The sequence below is a fragment of the Typopeltis vanoorti genome, chromosome 19 (genome assembly GCF_054136105.1).
Source record: "Typopeltis vanoorti isolate ZY-2024b chromosome 19, IOZ_Tvanoo_1.0, whole genome shotgun sequence".
NCBI classification, from domain to species: Eukaryota; Metazoa; Arthropoda; class Arachnida; order Uropygi; family Thelyphonidae; genus Typopeltis; species Typopeltis vanoorti.
The window spans coordinates 43570177-43591471 of NC_143567.1; the positions used below are offsets into that span (position 1 = coordinate 43570177).

The window sequence follows — 21295 nt, forward strand, 5'->3', positions numbered from 1 at the left end:
GGTGGCATTTGGTAGGTGGATGTTTCTTCGTTTGTCGTAGATACTTCAGTCAGTATTAAAATGTCTATGTCGTCTATACCTTCCTTCATAATAATAATAATAATAATAATAATAATAATAATAATAATAATAATAATAATAATAATAATAATAATAATAATAAACCTCTCTGCTACAAATACATCACCTCTTTGCCTGCTCAATTTCCGAAACACACTTTTTTTCACTGCTTCTCATCTGTACAACGTCTAAATCTCAAATCCGCCTGACCTTAGAATATTACTCTCACATTAGTGCACCAAACATCCTCCACTGATAATGGATGCTGCTATCCAGAAGAAATCAATCCACAAAAAAAAAGTAAAAATAAAAATAATATATATTTTTTTTTACAATAATCATCTTTAGTGACATTCCAACTTGTAATTTTTACAAAATTCATTTTCTAAATTTCAATTAAAATTTTGATAATAATACTTTTTTGCATCTATATTTACAACACGTGTTCTTCTAATATTAACAATGAAGATTACACGGAATTTTTGAATAATGGATTTTTTTTTTTTTTGACAAAGTTTATTACCTTTTCATTTATACAAAATATTTACAAATATACAATTGAAGTATTACTATTACATTTTTGTTCACTACAAATATTCAGTATTTAATGTTAAGTGAAATATCTTATTTAAATACATAAATAATAATAACTAATTTTTTGTAACCAATGTAATTTTATTTTTTTAATTTTTTTAGATAAATATACATAATTTTTTTTCAGCATTTTGTCATTTACATTTTTATTTTCATCTGCAGTACAAGTAATTCTCAAATTATATTCATAGTTTCTTTTTTGGTATCAGCAGGGAATGCTGAATGGATTCATTTCACTTTTTCACAATGCTATTTTTGAAAATAATAATAATAATATTTTTTTATTAATAATAACAATGTATTTTATGTTTTTTTCACATACCTATTTACAATGATTAATATAATATGCTAAGAGTGATCTCTTTCATTTTGACAATATTGGTTATGGATTAAATTTGTATAAATATATATACCAGCGTTTTTTTTTATATTTTATCTATTACATTTCTATTTCGAAATTAACAACTAATAATAATAATAATAATAATTTTTTTTTATTACATTACATACATCTGTTACAGTTATTACATACATTACATACATATGATACATTACTTACATTTGTTTACATATGATACAACATTATTTACATTTGTTTACATATGATGCTTACATTACGTACATTAGTTTACATATACTGTAATACATACATTACATACATTGGTTTTCATGTGATACGTACTTTACATGCATTTGGTTACATATTATACATACTTTTTTTTTTTTTTTGTCTTGGATGAGATGTAATTTCTCAACATTCTTCCACGAAGCTTATTTGTAAGCTTATCTGAGGATGACACCAGTTGGTTATTATTTATTGGGTTGTTTGCTGTATTAGAAAGCTACGAAATCTATGATTGAGAAATTCGCGCGCGCGCGTGCACGCACACACACACACACACACACGCGCACACACACACACGATGACTTGGAATGTATTGATGCGTCGCTGAAATGGAAACCTGAACGAATATATTGTGTTTCATTAAGTTTGTATGGTATTTTGGGTGCGTGTTTCTTGTTCATAGTATGTCCTTAGAGCTCTTTTCAGGCTATTGTAGTTTGTAAGGTTTCTGTATTCGAAAGGTAATTTGTTTATCATGTCTGGGATCTAGAAGTTTCGTGTGGCCTTTCCGTAGTGATTATTGCATTTATATGTGATATAATTAGTTGTCTGAGGTATTTTTATATGGTATGTATTTCTGACTGTCCTGTAGTTGGCATCGAAATAATGTTTTAGCAAAGCTGGATAGTGTCATAAATGTTTTGCTGTCAATATTTTGTGTTCTGACATTGCAGTGTATATAAAGTCGTTATTGTCTCTTTGTTCTCAAAACATCAGTTTTATCATTTTGTACTGTAATACAAAATGTAATACGCTGTAACAACGTGTGCACAAAAAGCATACGTTGTTATAGCGTATCTTAGTATATTTTGGCATAGTGCTTTGTATAATAGTGTTTTATGGTGTATGGGAACTATGTCTTTTAACCTGTAGAGTTTGCCAGTTATTGTTCGGAGTGTTCAGATAATAATAATAATAATAATAATAACAATAATAATAATAATAATAATGTCTCAGATAAATTACATACATATGATTATTACAGACATTTTTTGCATGTTTACACATTATGTAAAAAATAACAATTTTTTACTTAATTGATTGGATGCTGGTTATTTGTGATGTGTATATTAGAGTTAATGGTATATTAACTTTATTGGTATATTTTCCAGAGTTCGTGTTTTAATGTTCTGTAGTTGTCTATGTGTTTTAAATTACTTTAGGTTGCAGAGTAGCGTGGGTATCTGATGTGATCTCGCCAAAGAACCATATGAGTTGTTCAAGGGTGTAGGGATGTAGAGAGTTGTTGTGGGTCGTGTTATACGATATGTGTTTCTGTTGTTTCGATAGGTGATGTTGAAGTAATTCCTTAGTAGTGTTATGTAGTGTTTCAGATTTTTAATGCTCGGGATTCTGTGTAGCGCCATGTGCTGGTAGGTTATTGGCTGTTGTGTATAAGGTGTCCAAATCACCTTATAGAAATATATAATATTTCTAGTTTTGTTAGGTGGCTGTTTGATGTATTTGCATAGACTGTTATACCGTATCTGAATAGGGATTCGCAGATACCGTGATATAGGATTTTTTTTTTTTTATGTTAGATGGAATAATGTCTTTTACTTGGAAGAGTTTAGCTGCGATGATCCGGAGTTTGGTATTTGGTATTCTATATGTTTTGTCCATTTAAGGTGGCAATCTATGTAAAGACCAAGGTATTTTGTATGTGTTACAGGTGTGATTTCGGAACATTGGTAGGTTATTTTGTTGTTAATGCAGCGGTATGTGTGACAATGTATCGATAGTGGTGCGGGGCGCATGATTCTCGGGTTGTATATTATTAACACCTGTGTTTTGGTGTCGTTGATTACAATTGCGTTTTGGTAGAAGTATGTTGTGATTTCATTTAGGTCTTGTTGTGCTTTGGAGAGAGCCGTGTCGATGTCTATGTGGATTGCTAGTAGTGCGGTATCATCTGCGTACTGAAATATTTGACTTCTTATGGCCAGGTTATGAACATCGTTAATATATATGTTGAACAGAGTGGGTGATAATATGGCGCCTTGAGGGACATCGTGTTTTATTTGTATACCCCGGCTGTGACATGTACCTATTTTTGTTACTTGTGTTCTTTTGAGAGATAGTTCCTGAACTAGGTATGCAGTGTTCCTCTTATACCTATTGAGTATAGTTTGGTGAGTAGTATGTCATGTTCAAGTGTATGAAATACTTTGGTTAAGTCAAGCAATATAAGGACGGCGTACTTGTTTTTGTCGAGAGCTTTATTTATTGCGTCGGCGATGTCTTCTAATAAAGTGATGGTGCTTTTTGTTTTCTGAAAGTCGTAGTGGTTTTGTGAGATGATGTTGTACTTCTGTAGATAGTTCTATAGTCTGGTGTGTGTTATTTTTTCTAGAATTTTTGAAATGACTGGTAGGGTAGCTATTGGTCTGTAGTTCTGAGTATCGTTTCTTTTAGCATGTATGTAAATTGGCGTAATTATTGCAGTTTTTAGTTGTTGTGGAATAATGCCAGTGTCGAATATTGTGTTCACAAATTTCAAAAGTATTGGATTTATTATTAGATATATGAAGAGCCATATCGTTTCTTAGCCGAATAAGAAACTCAAAGAGTTTCTTATTCGGCTAAGAAACGATATGGGATGTAATATCCCTTAACTTAAACAAGTATTGGATTTATTTGTTCAAAGTGTGTTAAAAGGTCTGTGAGTCTTATTTTGTCTATTCCTGGAGTAGTCTTTGGTTTTAGCTGTAAGAGTGCTTCTTTCAGTTCCTGTTTTGTTACAGGTGGAAAATACATAGTTTATTGTTGACTTTGAGTCGGTAGTTGTTTGTTGATAGATGGTCTTTTTTTGAGTTGAGTGATGTTGTTTGTGAATTCATGGTTGAATGAGTCTGCTAGTTCTTCTTGGTTTGTATCCTGACTGAAACTTTTTGCAATAAAATCTTGTGCTGAAATGTTATTTTTTCGAGTTACTAATTCGTTGAGTGTAGCCCATGTTTGCTTCATGTTGTCGTTATATTCCATGAATTTTTGTAAGTAGTAGTGTCTTTTTTGCCCTACGAATTTTTGCCTGTTAGTTGATTTCTTGTATTTTTGTATAATGTTTGTAAATGTGTGTTACTGGGTGACTTTTTTATTTTTTTCATAGATTTTCTTTTACAGAATACGTAATATTCTGTAATAATATTCTGTAATACAGAATACGTAATACTATTTAGTATATCGCCATTTATCCATGGATTATTGTCTGTTTGTCGCCTCGTTTGTGGCTTTGTTGCTTTTTTGTATATTTCTGTGAACTTTAGTTGGAAATTCTCATATAATGTTACAGGATCATTTATTTTAAGGGCAATTCCAGTCTGTATATTTTACAAGGTTGTCGACAATGCTCTTTAATATGATTGAGTTTTTTTTTACTTTTGTGGTGGTGAGAGGGGGGGGAGGGGGAGGTAACGTAATAAAACGAAGTTGAGACAAAGTAGTGATCGGCAATTTTGACGTTAATTACTGATGATGTATATGTATGGATGGGAGCCCGTATGTTGATATGATCAATGCATGATTGTGTTAGTGAATTGTTGAGTATTTCTTCTCTTGTTGGGGAGTTAATGGTAGGATTTATGTTGTACTGACTTAGTATATCAAGGTATGTGTTAGTGCTTGAAGAAGCGTGGTCAAGAATATTTATATTAATGTCTCCTATTAGGATGAGCCTGTGTTGTACGGGGTTCGATGCCGCTTAGCCATGCTTCTAACTCATGCAGAAAGCTGAGTGGATTATTATCTGGGGGTCTGTATATTATGTTTATTGTGTATTTGATACTATGTTTGTCTATTTGTGATTTCCAAAATTAGTGTTTCCGCGTGCTCGAAATGAGTTCGTTTTTCAGTCACATTGTATTTTTCTTTGATAAATGCCACGATACTACCTCCTCTTTTGTTTGGTCTACGTAAGTTGTAGGTTTGGTAATTATTAATGTTGTATGCGTAAACTTCTGTGTTGTAATAATAATAATAATAATAATAATAATAATAATAATAATAAATAACTAAATAAATAAATAGCACCTCACTCTCTTACGCACACGGACTCATTTCATTTATATTCTCATTGACGTTCTGTTTCTGCTTTATGCCTTTTTTTTTATGTTTTATATTTTTTTATATTTTATATATTACTTTTTATATTTTTAATGGATGCTTCCTGACCGAAACAGCTACCAGTATTCCTCTGAATATGTAAAAACACGAGCAGCCGCTGGTCAATATTCAAACATAGTTCAGCTGCACAATGAGGAACAGCTTTTCCAGTCTTAATCTGATGAAGTTGAAATAGTTTTCCTCGAGGACTGAGATCTGTAGTGGTTTAAAGAAATTATTCATACTTCTCTTCTTTCTCCTTAATCCATTTTCTATACTTAGTTATTGTGTTACACGTTTTGCAACCACACGTGTGTAGAGTTGATATAAATAAAAATGTATCAAACTGCCCTCATTACTAGCGTAGAGTACATAAAGTAACAAATACAAAATTTAAATAATAATAATTTTTTAATAATATAATATTTTTATTGATTGCTAAAATATTTATACATACCATAAACATCTTGTGTGACATTGCACCTTATAATTTTACAGAGTTCAGCACTAAGTGTTGCAATTCCTACATTGGATTTCAATTAAAATTTTAAATAATACTTTTTTGCCTTTATATTATGTATTTACAACACATGTTCTTTTAATATTAACAATGAAGATTATACAAAATTTTTTGTAGAATTTTTTATTTTTTATTTTATCTTTATTTATTTATTTTTTTTTTTTAAGTTTGAGAAAGAGTGATTATACATACAAATTTCTGCGTTTTCTTATAAGGATTACTTGTATATGAGTGAGGCAAGTTAATCCCACCTAGTTCGAAGCTTGGGTTAGCTTTTATGAAGAGAGTGGGATTTAGCCTTCACTATTTGTGTTGTTGCTACTGTTTATGTATGGGATGTAGGCATTGGATACTAGTGATTTGTGATGTGTATATTAGTGTTAATGGTTTCTTAACTTGGTATATTTTCCAGAGTTCGTTTCTTAATGTTCTGTAGTTATCTACGTGTTTTAACTTTCTTGGTAGGTTGTTAAGTTGCGTAGGTATCTGATGTGATCTCACAAAAGAACCGTATGAGTTGTTGAAAGGTGTTGGGGATGTAGAGAGTTGTTGTAGGTCGTGTTATACGATATGTGTCTCTGTTGTTTCGATAGGTGATGTTGAAGTGATTCCTTGTTAATATCATGTAGTGTTTCAGGTTTTTAATGCAACAACCAATATCCGACGTGCTTGTCGGATATTGGTTGTTGCGTGTAAGGTGTCCAGATCACTGTTGACACGATTTTCCTGTGTAGTGTTTCCAATTTTTGTTAGGTGGCTGTAATAATAATAATAATAATAATAATAATAATAATAATAATAATAATAATAATAATAATAATAATAATAATAATCCATCTGTCCAAAAGTTCGAAAAGCAACGAACGACAAGTTGCCTTACTTCTGTTTGAGCTGCTTTTTGTATTTTTTTATTACCTTGGCAGTGGTCCGTAAAATATCTAGAAAAGTATTTTCCTGTTTCAGGTTTGCTTTTGAAAAAAAAGTTTAAAAAAATCATGAAAAAAGTAAAGATAAAAGTCAAGTACAAAAGTGAAAAATAAAGAATAAAGATACAGTGAGGGATCATTTCAAAAATTGTAATTATTACATTTTAATTCCATTTTACATGTTTACGGAATAACTTATATTAAAAATATTCTCTTAAAATTTGAATTCTCATTTATTTAATAATTTGAAATACTTCTTCCAAGTATAATTTTCCCCCCCAAATTTTTGCATATTTTTACTCTTGTGAGAACTATACGACATCCTCACTCCACTGTTGAATACCTTATTGACTGTATAGAGAAAACTATTTCAACTTAAATTCATATAAACTTCCCCTATATACTCTACTTTGTGATATAGGATGGGATTAAAGAGACATTTAGAAATGGATGAAATATCTAGAAACTAAATATGAATAAAAAGCTAAGATCAGATCATTCTCCCACTCCATCCAACATCAAATTCATGTGAAAAAAAAGTAGAATTATAGTACTTCGACAAAGTTGAAGAACGATTCTAAAGAATTGTCTGGAATTCGAATCTATCAGCCTCTGGAATGTGCATTTCAGTTCAAATAAAAAAAAAAAACGATAATGATGTGCAGCACCCCTTTCTCACTAATTTCATCAATATATTACGACTATAAGGTCTTGACAAAGTTTTTATTTATTTATTAAGTGGATGTGGCCCATACCTAAAATAATATCTGTTAGCTTTCGTCTTATTTCAGAACAGGATCCCGACACTAATCCCAACCGGATCCCGATCACGCCTGTAAAATCAACTAAATGAAATGCTTGACTGGCTAATCGACTGGTGCACATGATATTAAGGTTTGCCGTTCGCATTTGAATAAGAGCTTCTTTTGTTTAGTTGAAGATGCCCATTGGTTCTAAAGACCTAGGTTCGAACCCTGTCTAGGATGCGAACAACCTTTATGAGGTATTTTCAAGTGGAGGTGAATTAACCAGTCTCATATGTAGGTGGAGGATTTTTTCCTCTCTTCAAAAACTAGAGCTTCTCATCTTGCACAACGGAAGAGGTAGACTGGTCGATAGCCTTCTTCTTCTTCTTCGCGTTATTCCCGCTTCCCATGCAGGGTCCGCGTGTTACTTTAGATGCGACTTCTTGTTAGTACTACTCCCAACCGACCCGTCGCCGGTCTGCCGCTGGGGGGATATATTTTTGACTGTAGAGGCGTATGTTCACGGGCCGGTTTGCCTGTTTGCAGGATGAAAAACGCCAGATAAACTGGCGGAAAAAACCCTACTGAGCGCGCCCAAGACCGGCTAACTTGGCTATGCCTGAGGAAGACCCTCAAATTCCTCACGTCTACAACGGGAATCGAACCTGGGACACTCCTTCCCCAAGCATATGGTTGCGAAGCGCAAAGCCACTAGGCTAACCGCGCGGTCTTGAGACTGGTCGATAGTAAATGCTCGAAATAGGTTACTTCTCTAGTCCAAATAACAGAATTGACACACACACACACACACACACACACACACTATAGATTAGTGCGTTTATCTACACTTATAGCTGGTGAGGCGTTATTAGGGAGATATGTCAAAATCGTTTAGCATCGTTCTTTTTCGAATTTTAAAAGAATATTGGTGGGATAAGCTAGACTCCTACGAAGTATGTTTCAAAATGATAGCACTCATCTTGCCACTAAGCTCCGATGCCTGGCTTATTGAAGATGCACCATCCATATCGATTACTTTGGCACCTAGTAGACCCTACTAATATTGTTTATTTCATTTACCAGTATATTTCATTTCACGGAAGCATTACATCACACCTGTCATTAAGAAACAAAGGACATATTTGGTATCTTTAACATATATATATATATATATATATATATATATATATATATATATATATATATATTGAAGATGCACCATTCATTATATATATATATATATATATAAGTACGTATTTATTGTGTATAAGTACGTATTTATTTACAAACTATTCTTTGTTGTAAGGGTGATTGATTTTCACGTTTATATTTTTATTTATAATTTTAATTCATTGTATTTTATTATTATTCTTTTAGAAATGATTGTCGGTTATGTTAGGTGATTGCATTGTGCAGTTTGGATACTGTGTTGTAAACTATCATTGCATTGAAAGAAAGAGTAGAGAAAGCTCTGATTTTTGAATATTTCGATTCTTTCAAAGTTGCTACGTGCATTACGTACTAAGATCTTTCTCTCGTGTGTTCAGTACGGTGTGTTTAGTGTTGATAGGTGTCACTGTGCAGCTATTCATGTGACCATCGACTTACGCCTTGCCGAGCGTTACTTGGCAGTGACACAAGTAAACATAGACACACATCCTTGTCATTCCATCAGCAGAATGTTTATTAGTCTTGTGCCTGTTTCTCCCCCCCCCCCCCTACTCTGCAATAGCATATTCGCTGAGCCAAAGCTTTCAGTAAGTGGATACTCATAGTGCACAGTAGCGTAAGTCTCAGTGGTTCACTAAATTTGGAAACAATACCTCCCCGGTTGAGGGGAGGGGGATGACAAATTTCGATGACATTTCAGGTCAACAGGTATGTCAGTTCAAATTTCGCAGTGCACGGCTGACTTGCAGCGAGGGTGGTGCCCTTAAGCAGGCATCTAGCCAATGTTTGCCCGTATGCACGCCCGCAGCCACTCGGAGCGGAAATCCATCTTGCATCCTACCCAATGGCTCGGAACCTGGAACACGACTTGGACCAATGAGATACGTCGGCAGTAAATCTGTTGGCGTGCAACGACGGGGGGAATCAATCTGCGTCATAGTGGCTAGTGCTTCCGACCAGGTCTGTCTATCCACGTTGGAAAACGTCGGGATTTTTTTTGTGTGCTTTTATTTTTCTTCCCCCCTCTTGATGGTGTCCCCGACAGGCCCTCTGCGTGTGCATCTTCGAGATTGTTAAAGATTAAGAGAGAGAAAAAAATCTCTGGAGGATTTTAAATGCCTACCTTGTACTGGTAGTAAAGTGCCGTTCAACTGAACTGCCGTGCACACAAGGATCGAAGGGGGTGTCAGGTTAATTGTCGAGGCCTGACGGCAACAAGCCAGGTTCGACGGTTGAACTCAGCCAACGAAGGTAGATGCTTCATTCCGCTAACGTTTAACTCACCTTAGGGGTAAAGTGTGAGAGAAGGAACTCCGAGCGAGCGACTGGGTATGACGGAGACAACACCGAACGGTAAGTACAACCCTTAATTCCCAGACTGACCATTACCGCGTTGATGACCTGACGTCTGACCATTCCGACCCATCTAATGACCACTGGTTAGAGTTGTCGACGTCGATAGCCGCTGAAGCCGTTCGGCACCGAGGAGGTTGCATCTCTCCTTCGCTGAGATGAGGATGAGAGCTTGAAGCGACCTCCATATTCATGTATGGCTGCCAATGGTAGCGCGGTGGTCACTTTACTTCCGGTGTAATATTCCGGTAGATTATTTAACAATTACTCGGTCCCTTCCTAAATGAATTACCAACTTCTCTTCCATATGATCTTTATGCCAAGTTTCATGATCAGATCCGTTCATTTTTTTTTTACATTATTCCATGCATAAATATTGATTATTAGTAGGCTATTGTCCATATACTACACAGTACTGTTTCGTTTTGTGTATATATAAAACAAAATAATTTATTAAAGGAAACATCGAAAATTGAAACATAACTGAAACAGAATATTAACAGACTTCTTTTTAAATTTTTTTTAACTTAAAAAATGCAGTAGTTCTGTAAAATAATTCCAACTACTCTAAACAAATATAAAAAGAACAGCTCAATTATTCGTCTATTGTTAGCTAAACTGATGCGTAATGTCATGCCTATTAATAAAGCTTTGTTATCCTTAAGTCTCTGCTTGTTACAAATAGAAGAATATCGTCATTTTATGGTTCCCATAAAATTCAATCCTATTTTGCTACAGATGTATTTATTCCTCAGTATTTTATACGAACATTGTTTGCAGTAGTTCCGCTAAGGAAAGGTTTCATCCTTTAATTTTTTTTTTTTTTTTCTGGATTGATCTTTTAAGTCGTCCACAATTTTTAAGTGGTCATGGCTTATACCTAAAATAAATATTTGTTAATCGCTGCTTTTTTCTTGTTTCGCAAAAATAAATAAATAAATAGAACAATCAAAGCCATTGGCTTTGTTCATTTCCTTACGATACAATGTTACGCAAACCTATTCTTTATTATTAATTCTACAAAAAAGATAAACTTGGATGTTGTTCACATAAACATACTCGCACCTTGTGTCACTTCAGGTCTCCAAAAGACAGTGATATCGTACCGGATGATGAAAATCATCTTGTTAATCATCTGGCTATATATACATATCCTCACGACATCGATATATACACTACTGAGGTAAATCTTTATGACCACCTGCCGAGTAGCGTGTTAAGCCTCCTTTGGCCGATATAACCGCTTGCACCCGTTTTGGCATTGACTCTTCAAGACTTCGGAATAGCTGGGAACCAGCTATTCTGGACCAACTAGACAAAATAACGTCCAGGAGGTCAGCGACCGAGCCAGGCACCATCGACTGTCGGATGCTACATTCCATATGATGATCCCTCCCATAAAAGTTCGATGAGATTCACATGAGGAGAATTAGGCGGCCAGGAGAGCACGCGGAATGCTTCGACACGCTGCTCTTTGAATCACGATTGCACAATGCGAACCTTGGGACTGGAAGATGCATCAAGCAACATTGTCACCACGGAGGACAAAATCTGGTCGAAAACAATTCCCAGGTAAGACCTAGGCATCAAGGTGTGTTCATTGAGGATGATAGGACTCAGTGATGTCCATTAGAATAATCCCCATATGATGATACCGGCATAATCTGCCTATTTCCGGCCAACCTTGCAATCTGATATGCCTGAAACAGGCTAGATAACCATAACGGCTCATGAGTATATATCCATGTCATGAGAAGGACTAAGCCTATAAACATTTTAGTGGTTACACAAATAATATTATCTTCTACTCCACTGACTCAACAAGGAATTTTCAATTTATATAAAATAACTGCTTTCCATTTTTTGAAAATCAAAATTTTGTATTTTTCAAATTTTTTTAGTGGAGAGTGAAAATAGAGATACCCAAAGAATGTGAAACAATAAGAATTATAAATGTTTGCATATATAAAGGGGAAGGAAATGTTGGAAGGGGTTGAAATAAGAAAAAAAAATATAGTAGAATAAAAATAATAATAATAATAAAAAAGACAGAAAGAAAGAAAGAAGGAAAAAAACTGCAAATCAACTTGTAGAGCAAATAAGAAAGCTGGCAGTAAGGGAAATCAAAGTGTTGTGTCGTGAGTGAAATAGATAAGTTCGTAGAGGGTCATGTGTTTTCTCGTGATTCTATCTACGGACACACCTCGTTTACCTGGTCGTTAATATAAATTCCCCCCCTTTCCGTAATTGCTTCCAATCACTTCCAGGTAGCGGAGAGTTTCATGTCAGTCGGCTCTAGCATTTAGTTTTTTTAGGGGGGAAATCCCACGTGCATTTGTAGCTCACGCAATTTTAGTAAACCCGGAGGCTATTTTTTTTTCTATTGTGGATTCGTGCGCATGAAATGAGGAGTAAAAATTGATTGAAGAACCATCCCGAGAGGAACAAGACAGCTGCAAATAAAAGAAGTAGTAATTAAGGACAAAGCTCGTAAAATGACATTAGCTTCATCTATGTTTGTTCCTTAAGTAGGACTGTTTCTTGTAAATCTCATTATATTTCAGGCGATGAGTAATTGATAAAATATAATAGTTATAAAAGCGAAAAAGCACTATTTAAGAAACAGAGATTACTGAACACTTACAGGCACTTATCGGAGTTGTAGTTGCAACACTTCCGGTTGAAATGGCGACTTTAAATTATAACCTAATTCATTGGCAAATAATCAAAACTAGAGTGCCTATTTCATGTGTTGAATAAATTTATTCTCTTGGAAGACAAAAAATAGGAGTTAAATAAAAGAAAAAGGAAAAAAAGTTGAAAAAAGAAATGTTTTAAAATATCACTTTGCCTGTTTAGTAAAGTTTAGTAGAAAATCACAAAAGTCAGCTATGTCATCAGTGAAAAATTGGAAAATCAAATCCTTTTTGACCTACAGGCAGAACTTTAGAATTTATAAGACCATAGTGAATTCTTTCCGGTGGTGCTATAGTTGATCAACCGTCGCGCGAACCCTTTTAAGTCTCTGGGCTTAGGCAACGGTTTTATCCTAAGACTGGCTATGATTTTTCATTCTATGTTTACCTATCCTATTAAACAAATGGAATGATCTTTTAGACGCAACATAAGACATACGCTGTTGACGTTGCTCAAATATCAACAGATCCGTCTACTACTAGCTAAAGTTATAGGATATTTTAGGATTTTGTTGTTGTTGTTTCGTTTGGAGAGCATTTAGATAGACACGGATTTTGGAAGTTGTAATGTTCAATAAGATAATTTCGGTCTACATATTGAAACACAAACTCGGATCTTTGCTTCAGCTAAGTGCGTTTTAAATACTGTAAATGTCAATACAAAATCAGTGTTATACTTTACAACATTCAGGCCAAGAACTAACAGTTTGCTCGACATTGAATTGAACAGAAATGTTCGGATTATACCCCTATTAACAAATAAAGCAAAACTTCTGAAATATTCTAAATCTCTTCAATAGATTACAGCTATATACAAGACTGTAGAAGGGGAGAAATGTATTTTGTGATATCCCATCCTTTTTTTATATTTATTTGTAAACATTTTACGTCTAAATGCGAGTGTATTTCTCCCATCTTCACAATGGCAATAACAATCATTTCACGAAGCTTAATTTTTAGAATTGAATTCATTTTACGAACGTAAACTATTTTCGTACAATTTCAGTAGAAATCTTCAGTTAATTAAATTTATAGAAAAACAGGAAATATTACAATCTCTTTACCCTCGTTCACTGAAGCTAATTGCAATTAGCTCAATGGTGATCGATCTAACAGACACTGAACTAACTGCACTTCAACTGATAGCTTATTTTGTGTCTGATCTGATCATACTGGTATTATCACCATGAAAAAAAAAAATTCCAATAGGTTTTCAAATACAGTCATGAGTTCTGAATGACATTATCACAAGGCATTTATGTGTCCGAGATATAAAGAAATAGTTTAAATTACGAGTATATTTAAATCAGATCAGCCCTTCGTGTTTTTTTTTTTTTTTTTTTTTTTTTTTTTGTACTTTAGCATCCGTTACGTCAGGGGTCCGCTAGGAATACTAACGTCCGCTATCCTACGTATCATTCTCGTCTTGTAGCACTTAAAAATAAAAATAATAATAAAAAAAAAACCTGGCCTTCGAGAGAAAGGAGAATGGGGGAGTCGTATCGGTCGACCGATGTCAGGACGGTAGGTTAAAGCGCGTGTATGAGGGTAGTACGTCTTAGAAATACTTACACAAGGCTGGAGGCAGGTGGGGTGGCGTTCCCGAGAAATGGTGATAAACAAAATGTAGGTCGTTGTATCTGACCTCGAACTGCCCTTGAACCGAGAACGATGTTGGTCAGCTACTCTTTCTTCTAGTGGGAAGGACACAAAGTCCTGTTACAGCTGCACGCAGTAAGTGTCGGGGTATGAATCCCTCCCTCCCTCGTTTCGTCAATAAGACCCCCCCCCCAGTTTCTTTTTTTTTTTGTTCAAAACATGAACCATACAACAAAGTAACGTACGGTTGCACTTCAGATATTACAATGTTTTTTCGTTTTGTAATAAAAAATGAAACTGAATGAAAACAGTACATAAAAAGAGTAAAATAATTCACGTATTTATTTTCATGCTAAAAATATACTGAATATTGTCAATTACACTAATCTGTAAAGCTTCCTAATTGTTTTAATTATAACGCAAACTCATGAGAAACTTTTCTGTCTTGTAATCATATACGTAATATTAAAATTAATACTGAAATAGATTTATAATTATTCTTGTATTGCCATGTAGGTATTTTTTTCTTATCGTAGCGAGCATGCTTAAGTATTTTTCTTATTATAGTTTTTAATTCTTCCTGGATTTCATTAACAACATGCCGCTTACCAACAAGCATTGCTTGGTTTGGGTCTGGTTGGAATAAATACAGAGGCGGTCACAGTTTGTTTGATCTGCGCGATTAAAAATCCGAGTTTATGAGAATGAAACTCTTAACCTCCGTGTGAGACTGTCTAACTCGCCTTCACCTACAAGAAAGGTTGTTCGAGTCCTATAGAATCAGAAATCAGGTGTGTTAAACCCGAAGGCAAATCGTGACGTCCTTGCCAGTGAGATACGAAGTTGCCAACTACATATTATTTGTAGCTTGTAAACTATACATAATACCGAAAGTTAAATTAATATTAGGCCTATCTGTTTAAAAAGTTTAGCTCTTTATTAATTCGAACACATTAATTTCTTATCCTTAGAATAGTAAGATGGACATCATGCACGAAATTGTGATAGCGAGAGCAAAATTCATTCCTATAAATCTGCAGTACAGTGAATGAAAAGGAGGGATTTGCAACTGACCTTGGTCGATGTATACTGAACTAACAGATGGTTACTGGGGTGAAGTGAAAGGGCAGTCGAACCATGAAGTTAAGGGAAGGGTAAAGATGGTAGATAGGAGAGGGGTGGGAGTATGTTGACCACTTCTATTATTAGTCAAGCTGGACATTGGTTCCTGGATCAACAGTAAATGGTGCATTATATGGAGAGAGAGAGAGAGAGAGAGAGAGAGTAAATAAACATATTTAAAAATATAATAACTAATGCTCAGATTTCTTGACAACAAGACATCTCTCTTCTTGGAAACGTCTCCAACCTTTTCTCAGCACAAACATGTTACAAATGTAACTTTCCTAGTTATATTTGTGGTATAATATTATTTTTGTTTCTAACAAATATAACTGGATCAAAAGAGAAATTCTTAACATGGCCGATTTTCTCTTTTGATCCAGTCATTGTTTTTAGCATGAACAAATTATTTTGTTTTTAAATTCATCCTACCAAAGAACGTTCATGCAATTTAGGATAATGTTCTTTATATATCCTGAATTTTATGTATGTTCTTTTCTGAATGCTCAGAAAATAACATATATTAATCGATGAATCTCTCTCGCTGATTCACTCCGCTTCGGTCGCATCGAATTGTTTAGCAACCTGTCACTGAGTTGCTGCAGCGTGGCTTTTCTTCAGATATTTCGGACATTGTGTCTTTGTTCTGAAATTAGCAAACAAATATGATAAAATAGTAAACCCGTTCACAGTTTAGCGTTCAACGCCATGAATAATTTTCTCCCTCTAACCTTTTTCATGTTTATTCTTTGAAACAATCTTATTTTATATCGAATTTTGTAAGCTTTAGTTTTTCTTTTCGTTCGTATCTTAGTCTATAGTGTTCGTGTGCGAAAGTTGCACTTTTCGCACATGGATTTATTTTTATTTTTTTCAGCAATTCCATAATATGAATTGGTGGTTTGTCGAACATTAATACCGTGGGTGGCCTAAGGTAACTCTTAAAAAAAGGTTACCTTCAAAAGTTATCCGCATTAAATTTATATTTCGAAGTTCATTTATTATTATGAGAGTGCAGGGCAGGACCTATCTATGCAGGTTTCGGCACATTAAGCCTTACACAGCATGTCATTATATGGCATCAACTGTGGCGAGCCAATAGGCTAAAGTAAATATATTTTGTTTCGAGGCGATTTTTATGCTCTCGGAAATCTCAGAGTAATGTGTTCGTATTAAGTAGTGTTCGATCATTTTATATTTCCTTCATCTAAAGAGAGAAAACTTCAATCAAAAGCGATTGGCACTCTAGAAAGGTATTAATATTGAGAATTGAGAATGTGACTATGGTCAGACTATGCAACATATTGTAAAAGAATTCACCTTCGGTGCTTATCAGAATGACTGGAATGACTTTTTACAAGCGGCTCCTGAAGCTGTGACCTGGATTACGAACTTAGATCTGAATTTATAATGATATATATGTTTTCTCCCCCTTATTTTAACATATTAAGACTTTTACTTTTAACTCTTATTTTAATTTTCCAACTCCTTGGATTAGATCTATGTTTTCCTTCAAAGTTTTTAACTTACAGTATTTTAAATTCTTCAATCCTGTTAATATATAATGACATCATGATTCCCTTTTTTTAACATCATGTTTTTTCCATGAGCTATGTATGTATGTAATATTGAGAATTGATGAAAATGGGGAAAAATTATGAGATTAAAACAAAATTCGTGCCGTGTATGTCTACTTGAACAGCAATGTGGCAACAATCTCCTTATTTGCTGAATTTCATTCTTTGCAACATTTTGTTGTCGAATCTCAAATGGCCACGGATTTGATGACATGAATTACTATTAAAAGAAATTCGACAAAACACTTTTGGAAGAGGGATTATTATAAACGTTGCCAACAGTAGCACAAACAATTACAAAGCATATTGACTGATGGTGGAGTGTGTGTGGGGGGCTTAGTTTGATGAAGACTGAATTCCGAATCCCATTCTTTGAAGGTTCCCATTCTTTGTTCAATCACATCAGTAGGGTGCTTCTAAGAATTAATCAATTTTTATCATTGTTCAACAAATCTTCATCGGTTTTCCAGGCTTTTAAGACATATAAGCAGCACGGATCCTTGTCTTCCGAAACCATTTAGTAGACTCTTATTCCCGTTGGAATATATTTTGCCTGTAAACTTGTATTCTTTTGACTAGCTTGCACGTTTGAGAAATGAAAATCCCGAGTTTCTGGTAGGAAAACTTTTATATCCAAGAATGTGACTCTTTAACTCATCTTAATTTGAAGAGTCCTGTGAACATCCAAGATGGGATTGGAACTTAAGTCTTTTCATTGTAACCGACGGACCAATGGATATATATTCTTATCTAGTATTACCTAACTCAGACTAATAATAATGATGTAAGAAATATAACCGGTAATATCTTGAGAACTATAAAATATGAACATTCAATAGATGTGATGTTCAAGCAGATAAAGTAAAATTATATAATCTGAAAACAGAAAAACGTATGATTTATAGTCTGCATCTTCTTCTCCTGTGATTAACAGTATTTGCATTAATAACATGAACACATATAATATTTGCAAGCATTAAAATAGTTAATTATACAATGAAGAGAAGCTGATAAGTAAAAAAGCGTACATTCCAAGTTAACTTCACTTATTTTGCAAGGTAAAAAAGCCAGCGATTCCTTGTTTTATGTAACTTTTGCTAATACAGTTATAGATATTTCAGCTATGACATTTATTAGCAAACTTTGCGCGCGCACAGGCACACACACACACACACACACAAAATTCTTTAAGACACAATATGAGAGGATACGTAATAACATTAGGTTCTCCAGACGTCATTCCGATCTGTAATTATTCTTCAAGAAAGCGTAATATGTTTGTTCTTACTTATCTTCCATCTAAGCCAAGAGGTTTTTAGAATGAATGCCAGTGGAGGTTGCCATTGCGCGCGCACACATACACATCCAGGACTGATTGAGAGACAAACTTTGCCGACAACCCTCCCCTCGAAGAGCTTGGCCAGAAGATTACAAGAAAGTCAGATACAGATACAGCAAAACTCTCCTGAGAGTCAGGCTAAGATTAAAGGCGGCCGGTTTCCCATCAGCCGCGGGGCCTCCTTCACCGAGTAGAGACTCACTCAATTAATAAACGCAGAGGTCCACCTGGGACTTGGTCATCGCGAAGAGATTGATTGGTAGGGGGACAACAGGTGAGTTCAGTTGGCGATCAATTAGGGACACACACACACACACACACGCGCACACAAACTGAGAAGTTATGGGCAAGATAGAAATGTGTACATGAAAGGTTGATGTAGAGTGTCGTTGATGCAGGAAAATATGTTGTCGAGATATCGCTCCTGTTCCATTAAAGAATGGGATGAAACCTTCCTACAGTTATAGTAAGAAAGCAAACGAGTACTCATAATCACAGATAAAAGTAAAATCCTGCATATTATTAGAGAAGGATTCCTCTGCAACAAATACCATAAATAAAGTCACTAAGTGATATCATAATTTATCACTGCCAAATCTTTAAGATTCACTTATTACAAATTTAAAGATAGTAGACTTAAAACAGCATGTCCTTTCTTACTGATAAAGGAAGAAAGAAACAGAGTACGCTTAAACATTTCAACTTTAAAACAGGTTGCTGATTTTGCACAATCCCAGTAACGTATCGAATTATGAGTGATCCCTTCCCTTATGTTATTATCAGTAGCCTATTTTTCATGAATAAGACTTCCAGTAGACGCCAAGTTAACCTGTCATATACAGCTTATTTAGGGTGTTAATCAAGAATATTCAATTTCACCTACGAAAAGTTCTACATTAGTACAGTGCTAAGGATTACATAATCCTGGGCTCTGTTCTAGATACTTAGCATGGAACTTTTCAAGTGAATTAGGATACGTAAGATGGTAGTATAATACTGGATAGTGAAAATCATTTGTACCTGAGGATATTATCAATGCCCTTATAGAATTCGAACCTACAGCTTGCTGGTTAGACAGTAAAGAAGCTATCCACCAGGCAGAGTCGCTCAATCAGTCTGAATATGCCAGGTTGGCCAATTAATAAACATAATATAATTGTCTCGTAGATTTTTTTTAATTACGATACCAAATGAAAAAATGATATTATAATTTAAATCCCCTTTCACATCCAGAGGGTACCAATGAATCATTACCTAAAGACCAAACTGATTTCCTGGCATTATTCATATCCTCAATTTCCTCGTGAGATGATTTAAGCTAGCCTTCTAGAGTAACAGAAGCAGCTGCTTTAACAAGAAATACATTGGCAGAATCTTGAACAACTTGGTTGAGCGTTTCTCTCCAAACTGAACTAAAAAGTTTTGCTCTGAAAATAACAGGGATCCTTAATCGTCTCTCCATTCTTTCATTCACAGATGGCATCTAACTCACAGTTTGGAAGCAAGCTTCTGTTCAACCAATTCCAGAAAGTAAATAAAATGGAGGTAAAAATCCCATTCGATTATCAACCCATTGTCCTCTACTTAATATTTTCTAAAATAATAGTGAAGGTTATTAATAGTTGACTTTTCAGAGGATGAAGGTCAGTCAGTTAATCAGTGATAATCAATATGTTGAAGGTGCTGGAACATTTCATAGGGGTAAGGCACGAAGGCCTACTCTCACTCTTTCTAATCGGATGACTAGTTGTCTCTCTTTCTCACTATTCACTGTGTCCGTAGCGCACTCGCGAGAACAAACGCAATAGTCTTAGGTTAGGATGACCTCGATTCGAATTTGTCTATGACGAGAGGAAACTTCAAAACCTTTTTTTTTTTTTTTTTTTTTTCAGCAGAAGGTGAATTAGCTGGTCTCAAACAGAAATAACAGGGTTTTATCTTTTACCCACGTTTCTTCTATCGATAAATTATCTTCTTTCTCTTATCTCAAGTTCTAGCAATAGTTGGGCTGATGACAGCACATTCTACCCACTACTCATATACTAAATCTTGTAGTATATTCAAACATTACAATTAGAATTGGAATTGATTAACACTGAAGGCGTAGCATAAATGAAAATATAATACAATGGATGCAACAGGTATTTAGAACAATAATGTTTCACTGTTAGAGAAACTATAAAGCTGAACTAATAAAAGGTAAATAAAGGTCGACATGTAATGTCTTGTATTAGTTCGATGTTACGGCTGCACATCAAGAGATATCAGCTTCTGTGACTTCAATATTGGTAGATTTATATGGTAAATTTACTTTACGCCTTTCAGTGGAAAGTAAAAAGTGGACATATTCAGGGAAGATAGCAGGATCTCAAATAGAACATATTATATTTAAATGCTGGCCCCATTGGCCGAGTAGTTAGCATATCCGCTTTCCAAACGGCGGGTTCGAATCCCGATGCGGGCATTCATGTTTATGATTTCTTTAAGTTGAAAATGAACTTCATCGTTGGGTGTGAGACCACCATCCTGATTACTGGAGTTCTGAAGTGACTTGGAAAATTTCCATTTTTTTTTTATCTCTAGAGCATGTTAGGAGCAGGTAAAATGAATAATAAAAAAAAAAAATAGACAAAAATCCCTATCCTACTCATAGTTCTAATGTACTTATGCTCTAATGTTTCTAAAGTTCTAATGTACTAATCTATATAATAAATACCTTTATGTGGGTGGGAATCACATAAAATAAATATTGATAGCAACTAATTTAAAATTGTGAAGGTTTATATCGGTCGTTTGATTATTTTAACATGAAAATTTTGAGGCGTACTTTAAAGATTATTATTTACTTCTATAAGCGACTTTTTTTT

At 34.5% G+C, this 21295-nt stretch overlaps 1 protein-coding gene across 2 annotated transcripts in view; it reads left to right on the forward strand.

The window, feature by feature from the left end:
* Positions 1-21295, forward strand: part of LOC150096050 (protein lin-28 homolog) — a 283502-nt gene that overhangs the window by 21117 nt on the left and 241090 nt on the right. Inside the window, exon 1 of one of the 2 annotated variants that reach the window (XM_090409221.1) lies at positions 9982-10095. The exons of the other annotated variant lie outside the window; for it this stretch is intronic. Coding sequence (XP_090265347.1) covers positions 10074-10095 — 22 coding nt within the window. The 5' untranslated portion in view covers positions 9982-10073. Of the gene's footprint in view, positions 1-9981; positions 10096-21295 lie in introns of those variants that run through there. 2 annotated transcript variants of the gene reach the window in all.